Source organism: Notamacropus eugenii, chromosome 4 (genome assembly GCF_028372415.1).
Source record: "Notamacropus eugenii isolate mMacEug1 chromosome 4, mMacEug1.pri_v2, whole genome shotgun sequence".
NCBI classification, from domain to species: Eukaryota; Metazoa; Chordata; class Mammalia; order Diprotodontia; family Macropodidae; genus Notamacropus; species Notamacropus eugenii.
Window position 1 is genome coordinate 393,276,322 of NC_092875.1, and position 20,921 is coordinate 393,297,242.

Sequence of the window (20,921 nt, forward strand, 5' to 3'; positions counted from 1 at the left end):
TCACCTTCTTCTTTTTTTTTCCTTCCATAGCTGATTCAGACAGTGAGCGCAATAGACCAGGATGACCCACAAGATGGTCAGCACTTCTACTACAGCTTGGCTCCTGAGGCAGCTAACAACCCCAACTTCACTCTAAGGGACAATCAAGGTAAGAAGAGTGGCCGCAAACTGTTAGTTATAGAGATGCTCTTTTTGAGAGTTGAGCTGGTGATGCTTTCCATTACAATGCTATTTCCAGTAACACCAAATGATTCCTGCTGATTAGAGAGGACTTCAAGGTCATGTGGTTGTGCCCATTTTTCTCTAAAGCATGTTCCCCAGCTCCCAGGGAACATACATATTCCAGCAGCCCTAGCTTCCCCTTGATGGGCATGCTGCAGGTTTGTACATCTGGAGCTGAAGGAGACTTACTATTAATTCATAAAGGTTTGCTCAAAGGTAGGAGAAATGAAGCCTTGAGCTGATATGGGGAAAAGAATCTGGCTGTTCTTTTGACAAGTAGAGCTTTTTTAAGTATCTCCACAGGGTGTCAGGGATGCAGCACCTTCCCCTCTGGCTCCAAACATTCCTTTCATTTCCCTGACTGCTTGTGATTCTTCTTTACTGCTCTGTCGATGTGGTGAAAGAGTTTAGAGAAGGTGGGAGAAAATGAGCTGGAAAGGAGGATTAGCAAAGCCAGAGAGGGGCATTTGGAATAGAGGGGCAAGTAATAAGCAAATTTTGGAAAAATATTGAAGAAGAGCAGAGAGATCTTGAAGAGTCAAGATAAGGGGCACTTAGGTGGGGCAATGCACTGGCCCTGAAGGCAGGAGGACCTGAGTTCAAATTCGACCCCAGACACTTGACACTTACTATGTGACCTTAGGCAAGTCACTTAACCCCAATTGCCTTGCCATCCCCGCTCCAAGAAGAGAGTTAAGATACAACCATCACAATGGTCTGTCAGTATGCCTAGGTAGTGCTGTGGATAGAGTACTAGGTATGGAGTCAGGGACACTTGAGTTCAAATCGGGACTCAAACTATTATAATCATCATTATTTTTGTTAATATTATGGTTATTATTACTTTTAGTTTCCCCATTGAAAGGCAGGTAGGTGACACAGTGGCACAGAATGCAGGACCTGGAATCAGGAAGACTCATCTCCCTGAGTTCAAATCTAGCCTCAAACACTTACTAGCTTTGTGACCCTAGACAGGTCACTTAACCTTGGTTGCCTCAGTTTCTTCATCTGTAATATGAACTAGAGAAGGAAATAGCAGACCACTCCATTATCTTTGCCAAGAAAATCCCAAATAGAGTCACAAAGAGTCAGACACAACTGAAAAATGTCACCAGATTACAGACGAGGAAACTGAGAGTAAGAGTGGATACATAATTTGCCCAAGTTTACATTACATTTAAATAAATTCTGAAGTGAACCTGGTCAAGTCGCTTACCCATTCTCATCCTCAGTTGCCTTATCTGAAAAATGGGGATAATTATAGCACCTACTTGACAGGGTTGTTGTAATGATCAAATGAAATAATATATTCAAAGGATTACACAAATCTTAAAGTGCTATGTAAATGCTAGCTATTATTATTTAATACTTATTTTATTTTATATACTTCATCCCTTTTTAAAAATTATCATTAGGGTACTTCAGTTATCTGGACATCTTGCAGAATCTATCAACTTTTGATCCATTCATTTCTTACTCCTGAAATGAGTGAACTTAAATAACATTTTGATTATCTAAAATACTAAGAACTATGTGGTCATTAAAGTTAAATATAAAATTGAAATCCATAATTCCTGATTTTCTTTTTCTTCTTAACAGAATGATAGGAGTCAAATTGTACAGGTAGCATTATGTGTAGTACAGAGTGGGAGTCAGCAAGACCTAGGTTCACATCCTGCCTCACATGCTTACTTACTATATGATTCTGACTAAATGATTTAACTTCTTTGGGCCCCACTTTCCTCATATATACAATGAGGTATTTGGATTAGACATTCTCTGAGGTTCCTTCCAGCTCTCCTTCAACCTCATCAGAGCTGACACTTATATAATACTTAAAGACTGTCAGTGTTACACATTGTCTTATTTGATCCTCCCAACTCTATGAAATGGCTTCATAGCTATTATTACCACTGTTTTTTCAGATAAGACAAACTGTGACTTAACTGTGAATGCTACCTCATGAACTTGACTTTAAGAGGCAGCTGACCTAGAGTCAGGAAGGCCTGAGTTCTCAGATATTTGCCAGCTATGTGACTGTCTCTAAATCCTCATCTGCCTCAGTTTCCTCGTCTATAAAATGAAGAGGTTGAACATGATGATCTCTAACGTCTTTTTTTGCTTTATAATTCTATGCATCTGTTATTCTTCCAACCAGGCAAATATCCTGCTATTATTGATAAATATGATACTTCAAATAGGAAGTAAATACACAGACACACACACACACACATACACACACACACACACACATATATATATATATATATACATATATATATATATATATACCAGTGAAAAAAAATTAAGTGAAATCATATAATAGTATTTCAATGACAGCAGAAGAGCTTTGCTTTCTCTGTTACCTCAACCCAGGATGCAAATAGAATAAGTAACAGATATAGCATCTGGTCACCACAACCCAAGCACCATGGGGATGGGGGGTAACCTGGAACCAGGCAAGGGAATAGGAGCAACTCCGCTGTGGATATAAAGGGACCATGATTTGGGATCACTAAGAGGCAAGGTCAGTAAACTATAATGTCACTAGGGGAAAGTACACATCTCTAAATTTCAAGACCCTTTCAGATATAACTGCAGTTTCCTCACTTCATTATGGCTCAGTCTAAAAAGAGCAACTGTTAAACTAGTTTTAGTCTAAAAGTAATGGGTATTTATAACTTTGTTCCATTAAACAGACCCTGCTTTCCATATGAAATCCAAAATTTAATATGACACAAAACATTATTCAGCATGATACAATGGGAAGATTATTAGCTTTGGAGTCAGAGAACCCTGGTTCAAATCCCACTTTTGCTGCTACCATCTGTGTAACCTTGGGCAAATCATTTAATATCCGTGGGACTCAGTTCCTAACCTACAAAATGAAGTGACAGGACAAAATGATCTCTAACGTCTCTTCTACTTCCAAGTCTATAAAACTTTAAATTCCCTCATTTTCTACCAATTTATGCTAATCTCTTTAAAGCAGTCTTGTTTCCTTCATACTATTAATGGTGTAGGAAGTAGACTTGTAATGTCATTTGTATAAGGAATTCCAAGATGAAGAAATTCCCTTTACCAGTTTGGGTTAGCACATTCTCAGTCTATAGTCTTAGAGTTGTCTAGAACACTAAGAGGTTAAGTGACTTGCCCAGGATGTCATAACCAGTATGCATCACAAGTAGGACTCAATCCCAAGTCTTCCTGTCAGTGAGACCAACTCTCTATCCAGCAAGCCATGCAACCTCTCCAGAATTCATTTTGTAAAATTCTTAGGAAAAAGTGGATAATAACGAATACTCATAGTTGAAGATACCCATATCTCGGTCCCAGACAAACACTCTCCCCTAACCCCTAATGTTTTTAGAGCTAATTCAACTAAAACAAAATTATCAAGTACTGTTTGTGAAGATCATGGTACTAGCTACTAGAATTGGAGCGGGGCTGGGCAAGGGGAATTTACAAATTAGATAAGGTCCTTCCCCTCATGGGGTTTATATTGTCCAGCTAACAGGTAGATTCCCATTCAACAGTGTTTTGGTTAGTTCTTCTCAAACTCACTTAAATCTTGCCTACAACAAAGGCTGATCTCACAGATTTCTAAAAATATCAAATTACTTTTTTTTCAGGTTTCCCCATTTTATATCGCAGAATCACTGTGAAAATTTTATAGGAAAGTCAACAAAAACCTCAATCTGAAATAGGCATATTCCATGACCTTTGACATTCTGTTAGTCAGCAGTTATCCTTGTAATATGGAAGTATGTTTTAAAAAGAAATTATCTGTTTTTCCATTTATCTACTTTACAGGGAACCCTACTTGCAAAAATAGTCCTTGACCCTCACGAGTAGGTTTTGGAAAGAAAATCATAGAAAAGAATAAAAGAACTATTGATTTCTAGCATAGCATATCACATCCTATCAGACTGCCTGTAGAGTGATTATAGAATTTTTCCACACTGGCATTTAGTACTATACCTACCTAGAGAAAAAATATGTTGCAAAGTATTAGGTCCAAGATTTCTTATGAGTTACTTTGGGTCCCTTTCCAGTACCAATTTTTGGAGCCAACACCCATACATGAAAGTCTACTAGAGCAGGACAGCTAGGAAAAGGAAATGATTCATCCCTTGGAATGGTCTCAAAAACACCAGTCAGCACATTTTCAACAGAAAGCATAAACTTTTAATGTCTTCCCATGCCAGTTTTCTATACAAGTACATTCTACTGTAGGACCGTCAGGAAAAGATGCAAGACTCCCAAATCCACACTGTGTTTGTGAAAGTATATCACACTAAAAGAAAATGTAGATCTCTGATCATGTCACTCCCTACTCAATAAATTTCAGGGACTCACTATTATCTCTAGGATCAAAATAAACTTCTCTCTTTTACTTTTAAAGTTCTGTACAATCAGACCCCAACCAGCTTTCCAATCTTACTATACGTTGCTCCCCGTTACTGCATTCTACACTTTGACCAAAATGCCCTTCCTACTCTTCTCACACACAATAATCTATCTTCCATCTCCACACCACCATGTTGTTGTCTACCTGACCTGGAACATACTTGTATTCACACATCACATCTGCCTTTTAGTATAGTAGCACTGCATGATACATAAAATGGAGAAAAGATGCAGTCCCTGCTCTCATGGAAATTGTGGTCTAGTAGGAGAGAAAGATCAAATGTCAATAACTCTAATGTATACAACATTTCATGATAAATGCCACATTTAACCACATTAATTTGTCAGGAAATTCTTAAAATTGTGACCTTTTCTCAGTGTGCTAAACACTTTTACAAATAATGTCTCATTTGATTCTCTTCGAGGTAGGTGCTATTATTATCTCTATCCAACAGTAGAGGATGCCATGAAAGGTTTTATACAGGCAGCAGTGATTGATCAACTATGGATGAAAATATTCCAAAGTTCTTTCAAATCTGTGATCTCATCAAGGTGTATATTCCCTCCACTGATGTAGATGATAACCCATCAATTCTGGTCCAGTTTGTGGAATAGTCATAAAGCTCTTCACATGCAGTTGCCATCAAAGTCCATCCCAAGTGTTTCAAGCATTCCAATATTTCAAGGTTATCAATAAAGTAATTGCCTGCCCATCAAATGTCTCTTGCCCATTCTGGTCATTCATTTTTTGGATGCCATTCTTCACGTATTTCCTGATGTGAAATTCTCCTTTATAATTTGTTACATCCTTTTCACAACCACTGCCTTTTGGGTGATCCTCAACTTTAGATTTCAGTCTCAGATCCCATAACTTACTGCTTTACAATGTCATTATATTGGATGGAAATGAATACAGTATTCAAGAGATGGTTCTTTATCACAGAGAAGTGATTGGAATCATTAAGAAAATCACAAAATTTCTTAAAAGCAATCCAGCCTGCTCTCCTCTTTCTGGTCAATTCTGGGATTGACTTTTTGCAGTGTCCAAGATATATAGTTATAGATATACCATAGGTGTGTATGTATACACACATGTGCATATGTGTGAATTCATACATATATATATGTATATGCATATATGCATATACATATATACACACATATTGATACATGGGTATTTTTACAGATAGGTTCTAAAGACTGTCCATCCAACTACATACCTTAGTCTGTACTAAGGGTCACCAAACTATAGCATAAATAGTCAAATAAATGACTGAATGAATAGATAGACAGATAGGGGCAGCTAGATGATGCAGTGGATAGAGCACCAGTGCAGGAGTCAGGAGGATCTGAGTTCAAATCTCACCTCAGACACTTGACACTCACTAGCTGTGTGACCTTGGGCAAGTCACTTAACCCCAATTGCCTCATCTTGGCTCATCTCCAGTCATCCTGATGAATATCTGGTCACTGGATTCAGATGACTCTGGAGGAGAAGTGAGACTGGTGACCTGCACAGCCCTCCCTCATTCAGAACAAAGTCAAGTACAAGTCATGTCATTATTTCTCTGATGGCATGGTCTTCTTTGGCAATGAAGGACAACACACACAGATAGATAGATAGGTAGATAGATAGATAGATAGATAGATAGATAGATAGATAGATAGATAGATAGATAGATAGATAGACAGACAGACAGACACAGACAGACAGACAGACAGAGACAGAGTGATCAGCTACTTGGACCTTTTGGTGTCACTATTAATATACTGTAAGGCATTTCTCAAACACTTTGTCTCCTCAAATCTAGTCTCAAATTTATTTTTGCAAAAGAAAACTTGTTCTATAGATTACACACACTTGAAGAATGTTGAGAATATGGCAAAATTTTATAGAATATCATAGCACATACAATTCAAACCTATATTGCAGGAAATTTGATGAACTTATGCTCTATAGTTATATAGCTAATGTATAGTTTTAGGCAAATTATAACCTAGCAATAGCTAAATTTTTAATCTATTATTTTAACATCTGTGATTTCATCTCTTTTTTCTTTTTCCACACTGTTATCTCATTTGAGTCCCACAACTGTCCTAGGAGGGAGATATACATTTTGTTTTTATTTCATTTATATTCCCACTATATTTCTTTCACAGCCCCTTCAGGAACATCATCCCTTATAATCAAATGATTAAAAAAAGAGGAAGAAAAAGAAAGTTTATCAAAACTAAGTAATGCATAAAAAAATTTTGACATTACATACAGTGTACTACAACTATTATCCCCATTTTACAGATGAAGAAACAGAAGATACTTAGCTAGTAAAGTCCAAGGGAGATTTGAGAATTCAGGTCTCTCCCAACTTCAGGATCACCTCTTTCTCCTACACCAAGAATTCTTAATCTGGGCTCCATAAACTTGAGACTTTTAATATATTTTCATAATTTCAAAAAAATTTATTTCCCTTATACTTCTATTTACTTTATATTATGCTTTTGAAAACATTATTTTGGGAAAGGGCTCATAACCATTATCAGACTTCCAGAGGGGGTCCATGACATAGAAAGGTTGAGAATCCCTGAACTTCATTGTGACCAATTCCATGGAAAGAAAAGGGGAGGTGGCAGGTAGGGAGAGGGAGAGAGGTAGGGGAGGGAGGAAGGAAGGAAGGAAGTGAGGAAGGAAGTGAGGGAGGGAGCAAGCCTCGATGCTTAAGCTACCAATCAAGGTCAAACCTCTCCCCAAGTTGATCTCCAAATGTAAGTTTTCAAGTTAGTAGCATCCCTACCTTCAGCCCACCCATGGGAAAGTGGCAGTAGCCCATGACTAGAGGATTTCAAATAAGCTTATGTTAAAGGCACACCCTTTTTCAAAGGTACCAAGAGGATTTGATAGCTGTCTTTGAGGGACTATTAAAGAAAATAGTAAAGGACATGAGCTCCAGCCAAATTGGAATGTGACAGAAATAAGCAATCTGCCACAACCACCAAGGTTGCTCACCGAGGTCTCAGCCTCTTTTTCACGTTTTGTTTTTTAACTTGAGGCACAAAGCAGCCGTAAGGCCTTGAGAAACTGCTGAGCAGGAATAAACAGGGACCAGAGTTGCCCTTGATTGTTCATTTCTGTCTGGCTTTCCCCAAGACACTTTGGTGAGATCTGAAGGCTGACAGCTAGCCCTGGGCGGTTTATGTCACAAAGAATAGGACATTCTCCTGAAAAGGCCCAGCCTCCCAGGTCTCAGTGTTTTGCCTGGAAGCAAGTAAAAATCAGACAGGGAAACAGAGGCCAAATGCTGATGCATGCAAAACCAGAGAGAGCACAAACATGGGAACACCACAGAGACTTGTCCTCCTGTCACTCTCCTCTCTTCTTTCTTCCCTCATCAGAAAAGTTAAATTCACTTGTTTGTGTATCTTCTTCTTCCCACCTTTCTCCTCCTACCTCTTCCAATCCAACTTTTTTTTTTCTTTTCCCAACCCAGACAATACTGCCCGGATTCTTACCAGGAGATCTGGCTTTCGACAGCAGGAACAGAATGTCTTTTACCTGCCCATCCTGATAGCAGACAATGGAAGGCCCATGCTGAGTAGCACAGGCACACTGACAGTCCAGGTGTGCAGCTGCGATGATGAGGGGGATGTGATGTCCTGCAGTGCTGAGGCCTACATGCTTCCTGTCAGCCTGAGCAGGGGGGCCCTCATCGCCATCCTCGCATGCATTTTTGTTCTCCTAGGTAAGTCGACATTGTCCTAGTTCACTCCATCATGAACAATGAGTAATTGCTTTGGAAATCTTAATTAATGCTCTATGTAAATCATTGTCAGGAAAGTATGTGTCACAGTGGGTAGAGTACCAGGCCTGAAGTTAGGAAGATTCATCTTTCTGAGTTCAAATCTGGCCTCAGATACTATCAGTGTGACCCTGAGCATGTCACTTAATCCTGTTTGCCTTAGTTTCCTCATCTGTAAAATGAGTTGGAAAAGGAAATTGCTAAACCATTCCAATATCTTTGCCAAGAAAACCCCAAATGGGATCATGAAGAGTCAGACAGGACTGAAATGACTGAGGCAGGAATGAAAAGGAAAGTACATTGCAGGCAAGGGAATGGATGGAGAGCCAGGACAAAGGTATGGGGAAGGGAGATGGATTGTTGCAGATATAGAACAATATGAAGACCAGTTTAATTGAACCATGGTTCAATGTGTGCACAACGGAAGAAAAACAAACATCACAATGCTGGAAAGGTAGGTTGGGGGAAAGGACTGTGAATGTCCAAAGGAAGCATCATCCCCATGTTGGCAAGAGACTTCAGAATGTTGTCAACGTGACATATCAGAATCATAGAACTTTAGAGACAGACCCGATAAATCCTCTACCTCATGAGTTTATAGTAGCAATCAAATGAGATAATGGATATAAAGTGCTTTGTAAACTAGAAAGCACTAGAATAAGGGTGGGGAACCCATGGCCTTGAGATGTGACCTTGAGGCTGCAGGTTCCCCACTTCTACACTAAAGAAATGTACACTATTGTTATTCTTGAATCCTCATTTTATGGATGAGAAAGTTGAGGTATGGAGAGGTGAAATGATTCGCCAAATGTTTCAAAACTAGTGAATGGCAGTGCAGGGACCTAGAAGCCAGTTTAGATGTCTCAGTCTTCCTAGCTTTCACTGTATATTGCTGCCTGCTGAGTTTGGGTTATTTCCAAAAAGTATATAGTATAATGGAAAGAGTCTTAGACCTGGAGTCTGGAAACACCTGGGTTCAAAGCCCACCTCAGCAACTTATCAGATGGATGACCGTGGGCAAGTAGGTTAAACTCTCTGTATATCAGCTTTCTTATCTGTAAAATGGTGATAATGGCAGTATCTGCTTCTGTAGGTTGTTGTGAGGACCAAAAGAAATAATGTGTGAAAAGGGCTTTGCAAACCTTAAAATATTTTATAAATGTCATCTGGGAATGTTAAACAGGGTTACTGCTCAGTACTTTATTCTATCAATCAATCAACTGACAAACATTTCTTTCTTTTTCCCCAACTAAAATTATTTTCAGTTTTCAACGTTCACTTCCATAACATTTTGAATTTCAAATTTTCTCCCCATCTCCTCTCTCTCCTCACTCCGAGACAGCATGTATTTGGTTATCCTTTCCTCCAATCTACCCTCCCTTCTATCATGCCCCATCCCCTCCCTTATCCCCTTTCTTCTGTTTTCCTGTAGGGCAAGATAGATTTCTATACTCCATTGCCTATATAGCTTATTTCCTAGTTTCATGTAAAGGCAATTTTTAACATTCATTGTTAAAGCTTTGAGTTCCATATTCTCTCCCTTTCCACCTCCCCACCCACCCACCCTCATTGAGAAGGCAACTAATTTGATATAGGTTATACATATATAGTTATGTAAAACATTTCTCTGACAGTCATGTTGTGAAAGACTAACTGTATTTCCCTTTATCCTATTCCACTCTCCATTTATTCTATTCTCTCCTTTGACCTGTCCCTCTACCAAAGTACTTGCTTCCAATTACCCCTTCCCCCAATATGGCTGTCCCTTCCCTTGTCCCTCCCCTCTTCATCTTTTTCCTTGCTTTCCTGTAGGGTAGGATAAATATCCATACCCAATTGAGTGTGTATGTTATTCCCTCCTGAAGCCAAATACAATGAAAGTAAGGCTCTCACCTTACTCCCTCTCACTTTCCCCTTCTTCCCCTCCATTGTAAAAGCTCTTTCTAGCCTCTTTTATATGAGATGATTTACTACATTCTTTCTATCCCTTTCTCTTTGTCCCAGTACATTTCTCTGAACACTTTATTTTTTTTATATCATCCCTTCATCCTCAGCTCACCCTGTTCTCTCTCTCTCTCTTCATACATACACACACACACATACACACATACACATATGCATACACATATCTATATAGATATACATATATATTCCCTCCAACTCCTCCAACTACCCTAATACTGAGAAAGGTCTCATGAGTTACAATTGTCTTTCCATGTATTGAAATTCCATTTTTCCCCTGAAGTATTATACTCAATTTTGCTGGGTAGGTGATTCTTGGTTTTAATTCTAGCTCTTTGGCACTCTAAATTATCATATTCCAAACTCTATGATCCCTTAGCGTAGAAGTTGTTAAATCTTGTTTTATCCTAATTGTGTTTCCACAATACATCAATTGTTTCTTTCTGGCTGCTTGTAATATTTTCTCCCTGACCTGGGAACTCTGGAATTTAGCTACAATATTCTTAGGAATTTGCTTTTGGGGATCTCTTTCAGGAGGTGATAGGTGGATTCTTTCCATTTCTATTTTACCCTCTGGTTCTAGAATATCAGGGCCATTTTCCTTGATAATTTCTTATGACATGATGTCTAGGATCGTATTTTGATCATGGCTTTCAGTTAGTTTAATAATTTTTAAATTATCTCTCCTGGATCTATTTTCCTGATCAGTTGTTTTTTCAATGAGATATTTCACATTGTATTCTATTTTTCATTCTTTTGGTTTTGTTTTATTATTTCTTGATTTTTTATAGTCATTTGCTTCCATTTGCTCCATTCTAATTTTGAAGGAATTCTTTTCCTCAGTGAGCTTTTGGACTTCTTTTTCCGTTTGGCCCATTCTGCTTTTTAAAGCATTCTTCTCCTCATTGGCTTTTTGGACCTCTTTATCCATTTGGGCTAGTCTAATTTTACAGGTGTTACTTTCTTCAGTATTTGGGGGGGTTTCCTTTAGCAAGCTCTTGACTCCTTTTTAATGATTTTCTTGCATCACTCTCATTTCTCTTCCCAATTTTTCCTCTATTTCTCTTATATGATTTTCAAAATCTCTTTTGAGCTCTTCCATGGCCTGAGACATATTTTTCTTGGAGGCTTTAGATGCAGGAGCCTTGACCTTGTTACCTTCTTCTGGTTGTATTTTTTAATCTTCCTCATCATCAATGAAGTAAGAAAATACCTTTCCATTGAGAAACTAAAAATCTATCATCTATTCCCTCCCCCCAAGGGTTTGCTCATCTTCCCAGTCAAACACTTGACTTTTGAGCTTTTTGTTAAGTACAGGGCTCCAGAAGCAGCCCTGGGGCCAGGGTTGAGGCTGGGGCTGGGGCTAGACCCCACCCTCCTCTCAGCCAGGTCAGAAACCCTTCCCATTGAGCTTCTAAGCTGTCTTTGGCTTTTGTGGGTTAAGAAGTCTGGAAACCACCACAGCATTAGTGATTCAGTCCCCTAAGGCTTGCTCCCACTCGGTCCATGCAAGCATGGTCCACACCTAATTGTGCTCAACTCTCAGCCCAGTGGGATGTACCCTTCCTGTTGACCTTCCAGATTGTCTTGGGCTGGAAAATTTGCTTCAGTCTGTCATTTTGTGGCTTCTGCTGCTGTAGAATTTGCTTAGAGTTATTTTTTACAGTTTTTTTAGGGGTCTTCGGGAGAGCTCAAGTGGATCCCTGCTTCTACTCTACCATCTTGGCTCAGCCCTGACAAATATTTCTTAAGTACTGCTATGTAGGTACTTGGCACTATTTTAAGAGCTGAAACAATCCATACTCTCATGGAGTTGCCAATGTAATGGGGGAGAAAATAAGAATAAATAGATAGAGATGGCATAAAAAGAAAGCAAATAAATACAAATATATAAAAAATAATTTAATGCCAGGTTCTCTGGGAGGGAGAGTACTAGAAGCTGTTTCACTGGCATTTTCCTGGCATGTAGAGAACCCATGGGCACTCACGTGGCAAGGGATGATAATGGAGGCAGCTGTTTTGAATGATAGCTTTATTATAACCATTAGAGGTCAACAGAAAAGCCAAAGAAATAAAACTACCAAGATCAAATTCCTAACACCTGCACATGGGGGAAATAAAAACAACACTTGATCTAGATTCAAGAGGCAGGTGGGACCTCAGGGTCTTATTACCACCCAATCTTTCCCTAACAATAATTGGTATAAAGCCAATTCTGGGCAACTGAAACAGGTGCCTAGCTGGATACTCACTGATCTCAGAACTACATCAAGTGTATCCTGGCCTTCTCTCCCCCGTATATTTCTAGCTCATTTCTGACATCCTCATGGAAACTGGAACCCAGAGTGAATTAACTTTTAAGCTATAGAGGCAAAAGTATCCCTATTAATTTCACTGTATACCAGCAAGACATGTTATACAACAGTCTCCAAAGAATTAAAAATGAGTATTCCAGATGACAAGGAAGAAGATATAACGAGTGTGATCTGGGTACAATGTTTAACCACTAAGGAACTCTAGAGACCAGATAAGATCACAGAGTTAGAAGGAACTTTATAGGCTAGCTGGTTCAACCCCTAATTAAAAAAAAAAAAAAGATCAGGAAATTAGGACACAAAGATTAAGAGACTTACTTAAAGTTACCAAGGGTACATGGCAGAGCTGAGATTTGGACCTAAATCTTCTGATCTGGAACCTATGTTCTTTCCCTCTGCCTCACTGACTCTTAGGAAGCTTCTGAGAAGAGGAAAAGATGGGGTGGTCATTCATAGAGAGCAAGAGATGATGTCAGGAGGCAACCAGGGTTCTGTGCTGGTATTCTTATACTATTAAAAGAAAGAGAGGAAGGCTCCTAGCCCATTGGGTGGATCCCCTGTGGCAGACTTCGGGAGGACGTGGACAAAGGGCATGCAGGAGGGGCTGACATGGCTAGGTTGTAGCAGATAACATCAGAGGGCACATCCAGATTAATGAGATCACAAATCCCAGTCCCTTTGAGTGTTTGAGTAAAGAGCCAGGAGGGCAGTAGGCAGTGATGCAGTAAGAGGAGTTTGTCTTTGGAAGTCATTTTGATTTATTTCAAATCTAAAGTATATATTGAGCTTATTCTACATGTCAGGCTCTGTGCTAATAGAGGCTACAGAGATGTATAAGACAGTCCCTATTCCAAAGTAGATTCCCCTTTTAGTTCCCCTTTTTGCATTTTGCCCTTGTTTCCCCTTTATGACAGCAACCTACTTCCCCAAGTACTCTGTCTTCCTTGGGACTTTACCCTCCCACCTTATTTCTCCCTCTTTTTTCCCTGTCAAAACCTACTTGTTCTGTACCCTAATGCTGCAGGGAACATCTAGAAACTGCTAATAATCAGTCAACAAGCATTTATCCAGCAACTTATTGAGTTATCCATCTCGGGAATATTTGTACCTTAATAGAAAACAAAGCCTTAATGCTTGGTAGAATTTAAGATATCACCTAAAGTTCAAAGGAAACATTTGGGGCCTTAGGTCTTTCCTCCTCCTGTCAGATCATATCACTAACCAGGCATCCTTTATGGAGGTTAACTTGTGTAGTAAAAAGAACAGTGGAAGATCCGGGTCAGCTCTATCACCTATCTGTCATGTTACTTTAGAATTTACTTCTCTGAATCTGTTACCTCATCTAAAAAATGGAGATAATGTTTGAGTCATCTACTTCACAGGACTGTGAGAAAAGCACTTTGTAAACTATAAAACACTGTGTAAATATACCCTATTGTTAAACATGACTTCCCCTATGACAAAGGGAATTTCTTCTCCCCAACCCCCACTTTTTCTTTCATAAGCTCTCCCAAAACCTAAATCCAATCCTGGAAACAAGAAAATATCTGTAATGCATACACATTCTCATGACTGGGAATCAAACAGTTGTCATACTCAGCTTCAAGAGAAGATTGAGGGAGTGACAAATAGTTTACAAGTGGATTTTTGGGGGGATATCACAAAAAAATGGTTATTTAAATAACAGTAAACATGCAAATGGTCACCTGCATATGCAGCTGGTAGATATCCAAGGTGCAGATGGATGTGTTAGGTTTTCCATTGTCCCAGGAGAATAGAATGAAAATAAGTTTCCTGCTTCTAGAGGAAAACACCAAAAAGTAGCATGGAGAGGCCTACAGAATTTCAGAGTTGGAAGAAACTTCAGTGGCCCATCTAGCCCAACCAAGCAACAACTGAAAAATTCTCTACAACAAGCAAAAAGGAGAGTTCCTACCCACAAAGAGCTTATATTCTGATGGAGGAAGCCAACTCATAAAAAAGGAAGCCAGAAAGAGCAGGGGAGGATATTCCTTTAGGAGCACAGATATTAGTGGGGCCTACCTGCCTCTCAAGGAAGAGGAAACCCATTGCTTATCAAAACATTTGGATAACATTTACATGTGGATAGTTCTATTTTTGAGGAAATATTCCCCTCTACCACTCATGATTCTATTTCACAACTTCTATCCATTGTTCCTAATTATACCCTCTATCATTAAACAGAAAAAATTTTGGTATCACCTTCTGTTTAATAAGTACTTGAAAATAACTCCCATTAGTATTACTCCTCTATAGATTAAATATCCCTAGTTTTTTTGTTTGTTTGTTTGTTTTGAAGAAGGATAGGTAGGTAGGGTGTTGGGCCTGGAATCAGGAAGACCTGAGTTCAAATCTGACCTCAGACTTACTAGCTGTGTGACCCTGGGCAAGTCACTTAATCATGTTTACCTCAGTTTCCTCATCTGTCAAATGAGCTGAAGAAGGAAGTGGCAAGCCACTCCAGGATCTTTAAGAAAACCCTAAATGATGTCACAAACAGTCAAACACGAGTAAAAAAAAAAAAAAGAGTGAACAAACAGCCTCAGTTTCCTCATTTGTAAAATGAAGGGGTTGATTCAATATCCAATAAGGTCTCTTCTAGACTTCATTATATGATCTTATGAATTTAGTTCTAAGGAAAGATCTTTCTAGGAAAGAAAGATCTTTAGAGATCAGTTTCTTTTGCAGATGACGGAAGGTTGGCCCACAGAGATTAAATGATTTGGCTGGGTTCCTACAGCTGTGATTGTTAGAAGACAGATCTGACTCTTAGTCCTTTATTCTTTGTGCCATATCCCATGGATTCCCAAATAACCTTTGGAGTTCCTAGGAATCTAGGAAAATATCATCTGGGCTTCAGTTTCCTCATCTGTAAAAAGAAGGCATTTGACTCAATGACCCCTTGAATTCCTTCAACTTCTAACTTTCTTAACTCTCTGATTCCTCTTGTTTCCTAACACTGAAAACAGAGAGGAAGAAAATCCTATTGCAATTCCTCAAATACCCATAGGATGGCATGAGGAGCCCTCAAGTAGCTGACTATCACACAGCAGCAGGAATGAAAAGCTATTTACTTTCAGCTCAGAATCCAGACTGCCAGTCCTCACCCGAAAAAAAAGCTTCTGGGAAGCATTTTCACATTCTTTTAAGAAACTTCATATTTCACGCATTAGTTATTTCAGCAAATAGGTTCTGTATAATTGCTTCAACCTGACCCACAAAAGCTGTCTAGGCAAGGAATGAAGTTCAAAAGCCAGCATTTCAGTTCGCAGAAAGCCCCCAAGAGGCTCCCAAAGCAGCGGGTCACAGGTGGCACGTAAGCTGATGGCAGTCAGCTCTGCCCCTTCTGAAAGATCTTATTTTCCACTCTTTTGAGCTGCACCTCATTACCAGGAAGGCTTCCATCCATTTCTCTGAGACATTCCTAGAGACCTAGTGAGGAAAGGGTCACATTAGATTTGCTGAGGCAGCCCTCCACTTTAGGATGGGAACCGATGGGAAGGCCTTTCAATTATGTTCTACTGCTTTTGGCCACTACACAGAAGACCTGGTTATTGTGATTTTCAGGCATCTTTCAAGACTTGAGAGGCAGTATACCATAGGAGATAAAGAATTTGATTCATAAACAAGACCTGAATTCAAGTTCATACAAATACTGACTGTGGGGACCTTAGGAGCAAACACTGCCTTTTGACTTTCTTTGTATATCCAGTGCTTAGCACAAGGCTGGGCACTCAGTAGGCACTTCAATGTTTATTGACTGACTGGCTGACTCGATGACCCTTTGTAAGTTACTTGGCCTCTCAGTGCCTCAGATAACTCTAAGATTTTAAGCTGCTGATCTCCATTAGTAGAGGGAGTTTCCTCCCTGCTCAGATGAAACCACAAGTCTACATTATTTGAGGCTTATAATTTGATTGAAATCTCCTACAAATTATGAAACTCTTGAAAGTTCTATATGACTTTAATGTGGATGTTTGAAGAAACTAGATATTGAGAGAACACCTAATGGGGTTAGCTGACTTCTGCCCTAAAGGATATGGAATGACTTGAGCTTTTCTAGAAAGAACAGGAAAGGGACAAAGAATGAATTGGAAACTTTGTCTTCAGGTCTAGAATAAATTGGGTTATGGATGTTATGTTACTTTCAATATATGCCCTTGGAGCCCAGAATGGTTAATAACTACTATTATCCTGTCCAATCTGATTTTCCATTATTTCTTAGCATGTACCTTTCATTCAGCTTTAGGCCAGACTTCTCACTGTCCCACAAATGTACTGCGAGCATCCTCTCACCAGGAACGGCTCTATTCTTCCCCTTGAAAATGATGCAAACTCTACTACTCATCCTTCAGTACCTATCCCAAGGCCTACTTCTCCCTTAAGCTTTTCTCCAAAGTCCTTATGAATCATTCCCTTCTCTGAACTACAGTAACATCTTGGTGCTTAGAGACAGAGTGGCCTAGTGGTTGGAGCCCTGGACTCTGGGTCAAAAAGATGTGAGTTTGAATCCTGCAGCAGTTACTTAATAGTTATGTAATCCTATATATTATTTAAACTTTATAAGCTTTGTTTTCCTTACATGTAAAATGGGGATAAATTAGTATCTATCTCACATATTTATTTGAGGACCATATGAAATAAAATGTGTAAATCACTTTATGTGCCTTACAAATGTCAGTTATTATCAAACTATTGAACACTTTACCACATGCTGTCCTACATTTTTCATTTTCTTCTCCTTACTTAGTCTGCAAATTTCCCTCCTCAGTCATTTTCTCTGTCAGTTGGCACGTAAGCCCCTTGAGGGCAAGGACTATGCTTTATGATTCTTTCTCCCCATACCGTAGCAATACTAACAACATAGGAATCCAATAAATATATACTGCCTGGTTGATTGATTTTAAAATACAATGAAAATGTTAGGCATTTGCAGCATTACTTGGCATTTACAAATAACTCCATTTCACATCCCAAGTTCTTTAAAATCATTTTTTGTGAGTTATTAGTCAGTCCTTAATCTCTTGCAGTGCATATGACCACATTCTATATTTTCCCATTGGATAAACTGTGATCTGACTTTCCAGGGTTGTCAAGTTGTCACTGTTTACCAGCTCTGACAACACACACATACACACATATCAATAGAAGTCGTACAGCTAAAACGTCAACACACTTTCCAGAAAATGTCTTCAGTCACAGAGATAAACAGCTCAATGGGATTATCTCTATCTTGCCTTTAAACCCCAGTGAACATGTCCTGGGAAGAATACATCTCTTGGGATAAAATATTATCCAAACCTTCAAGAACAGACCTTAAAAGTATAGTGCTTAGTTATTACCATGATCATTTTTTTTTTCATTTCTCACGTTCCTTATTTTTCTTATAGTCAGTTGAATACTCCTCTCTCTGCCCCTCAAGAAAAAGCATAATTACTTTTCTCAATGCATGCCTTTCTGAGCATCATGAGTTATTGGAAGAACAAAGATTGTTTCTATTTTCTACCTTTTTTTAAAGAGAAAGTACCAGATATTTTGGGCTTACCTGTCATGCATTACTTTTTAGGATATTTCAGTATGAGATATGTTTTCAAGTGATTTTCAACATAAAATGGTTCAAAAACAGGAAATACTTTATGTATGACAAAAATATGAATTTATGTATATATATGTATGTATATATCTATACACATACACACATATGTATACTCTCTACTGCATGCTATCTCTCATCTATATATGTTGCTACATCAAGGATCTGTGATTTCAATATGGATTGTCCCTCTACCAAGACAGAGAGAAAGACAGAGGAAGAGATAGAGGGAGAGGAGGAAGGAGAAAGGAGGAAAGGGACAGGGACAAGGACAGGGAGACAGGTCAAAAGAAAAGCAAGAGTACTTGTTTGAGTCCTACCTGTGACATTGACTGCATGTGACTTTAGGCCAAGTGACTTACCTTCCCTTTGCCTCAATTTCATTATCAGTAAAATGGTGATACTGATACTTTTGCTACTAATCTGAGAGGACTGTTTTAGTCAGAAGGGGAAGGGACTGTGCCAATCACTTCACAAATATCATATAATTGGATCCTCCCAAAAACCCTGAGAGGTAGATGTTGTAATCCTTCTTTTTCAGTTGAGGAAACAAAGGCAGACAGAGGTAAAGTGACTTGACCATGATTACATGTAAGTAAATGTCTGAGGTCAGATTTGAACTCAAGTCTCTCTGACTAAAGGCCCAGCACTCTATTTGCTGCACCAATGAGCTTTAAGGTTTTAACCCTTAAAGTAACGCACAAATAAATAAAAGGTATTATAAATTACGAAATCATATAAATATTCAAATATGTTGATATATGTTAATATACCAAGTCTGACTTGTAACACTGAGGTATTAAGAGAGATGGATAGCGCCTATGCTCTATCCATCAGTGAGCATTTATTAAATGCTTGCTTTGTGCCAGTCCCTGTACACTGGGGATAAAAAGATAAAGTAGGGCTCTTCTAATGTGGAAAACAACATACACATGCATAGATATGTAGAAAATACATACAAAGCAGACACAAGATAACCTTGGAGGGGAAAGTGTTAACAGAAGCGGGGCCTGGGAAAGGCCTCTTGTAAAAAGGGTCACTTGAGCTAAGTCTTAGAGGAAGGTAGAGATTCAGTGAGTACTAAATGAGGAAAGAAAGTGTTCTAGTTATGGAAAATAGTAAAGAGAAACATATAAAGATGGGATGTGGAGTATTTGTGAGGAACAGTGAGTAAACAGTATAGTTGGCTATATAGTATATGGAGGGAATGAACAGGTAAGAAGTATAGAGATATAGGAAAGAGAGAGCTTGCAAAAACTCCAAATGCCAAATAAAGGACTTTATAGTTGATCCTAGAGGTAATAGGGAGCCACTAGAATTTAATGAGCAGTGTCATGGGCAGGCTCTCACTTCAGAAAAATCACTTAAGTCGTTGTGTGAAAGATGGACTGGAAGCGGACAGAGATTTGAGGCAAGGAGATCAATTAGGAAACTATTGCAAAAATTCAGGCAAGAGGTGAGGAGGGCCTGAAATAAAGTGATGGCTACGTGAGTGGAGAAGGGAATGTGAAATCTTGAGGAGACAGAAACAAGGTTTAGCAACTGAGTGCATATGTGGGGTAGTCGAGGGTGAGGCCCTAAGGACACTGAGGTTGTAACTGGGTAACTGAAAAAGTTAATGATGCCCCCTGTAGTCACAGGGAAGTTAGGAAGGGGGGTGAATTGGGGGTACGATGGATAGAATGAGTTCTGGCTTAGGTATGTTGAGTCTGAGATGCCTTCAAGTATATAAATCTGGAAATCACCTGTATTTATTGAATTTAAAACTTAAATATAAAATGAGGAAAGAAAAAAGAAATTTCCATGTACACAATAGAACATAAGAGAGGATTCAACATTAAACAATAAATTTCCATTTCAATCAAATGTATGTGGTAAATATTATACACTGTTTTCAAAACTACCAAGTTTTTCTGTGATTCCTACTAGGTTTTCTTTCATTCTCAACTATGTATTTTTTTTCTCCCTCCCTTCCCCCACACCCCACTCTAGACAAATCTACAGTTAAACATATATACACACACATATATCATATACATGTACATATATGTATTATATGTATGCATACATATCTATAAACATGTACATATATGACCACACTATGCATATTTCTATTTGTAAATTCTTTCCCTGGAGGTAGATAGCATCCTTCTTTCCTCGGACTTCATAAGTCCAAGTCTTTGCATGTTTTTCTAAATGAACAAGCTCATTATTTCTTATATCACAGTAGTATTCCATCACATTCAAAAAGCACAGCTTGTTTTGTCATTCCCCAACTGAAGAACATTTATCATTTTAGCCAGTCTGATGGGGTAAGATGATATCTTCTTGAATTAGAATTTCTCTAATCAATAATAATTTAGAGAATTTTTTTCATATGATTATATATAGTTTGGATTCCTTCACTGAAAAACTGTTTATCTCCCTTGACAATTTATCAACTTAAGTTATGGTTATTCAGTCATTTTGATTATGTCTGACTCTTCTTTACCCCATTTGGGGTTTTCTTGGCAAAGATACCAGAGTGGTTTGTCATTTACTTCTCCAGCTCATTTTATGGATGAGGAAACTGAAGCAAATAGGGTAAAGTGACTTGCTCAGGGT

The 20,921-nt window shown here is 38.7% G+C and overlaps 1 protein-coding gene and 1 long non-coding RNA gene across 5 annotated transcripts in view; one reads left to right on the forward strand and one right to left on the reverse strand.

Annotated features, from left to right (window-relative positions):
• CDH20 (cadherin 20) overlaps positions 1–20,921 on the forward strand; it is a 303,787-nt gene that overhangs the window by 279,495 nt on the left and 3,371 nt on the right. The window contains exons 11-12 of the mRNA XM_072605493.1: positions 31–148; positions 8,118–8,369. Coding sequence (XP_072461594.1) covers positions 31–148; positions 8,118–8,369 — 370 coding nt within the window. The remainder of the gene's footprint in view (positions 1–30; positions 149–8,117; positions 8,370–20,921) is intronic.
• LOC140501667 (uncharacterized) overlaps positions 1–20,921 on the reverse strand; it is a 264,231-nt gene that overhangs the window by 147,960 nt on the left and 95,350 nt on the right. The window lies entirely within an intron of this gene.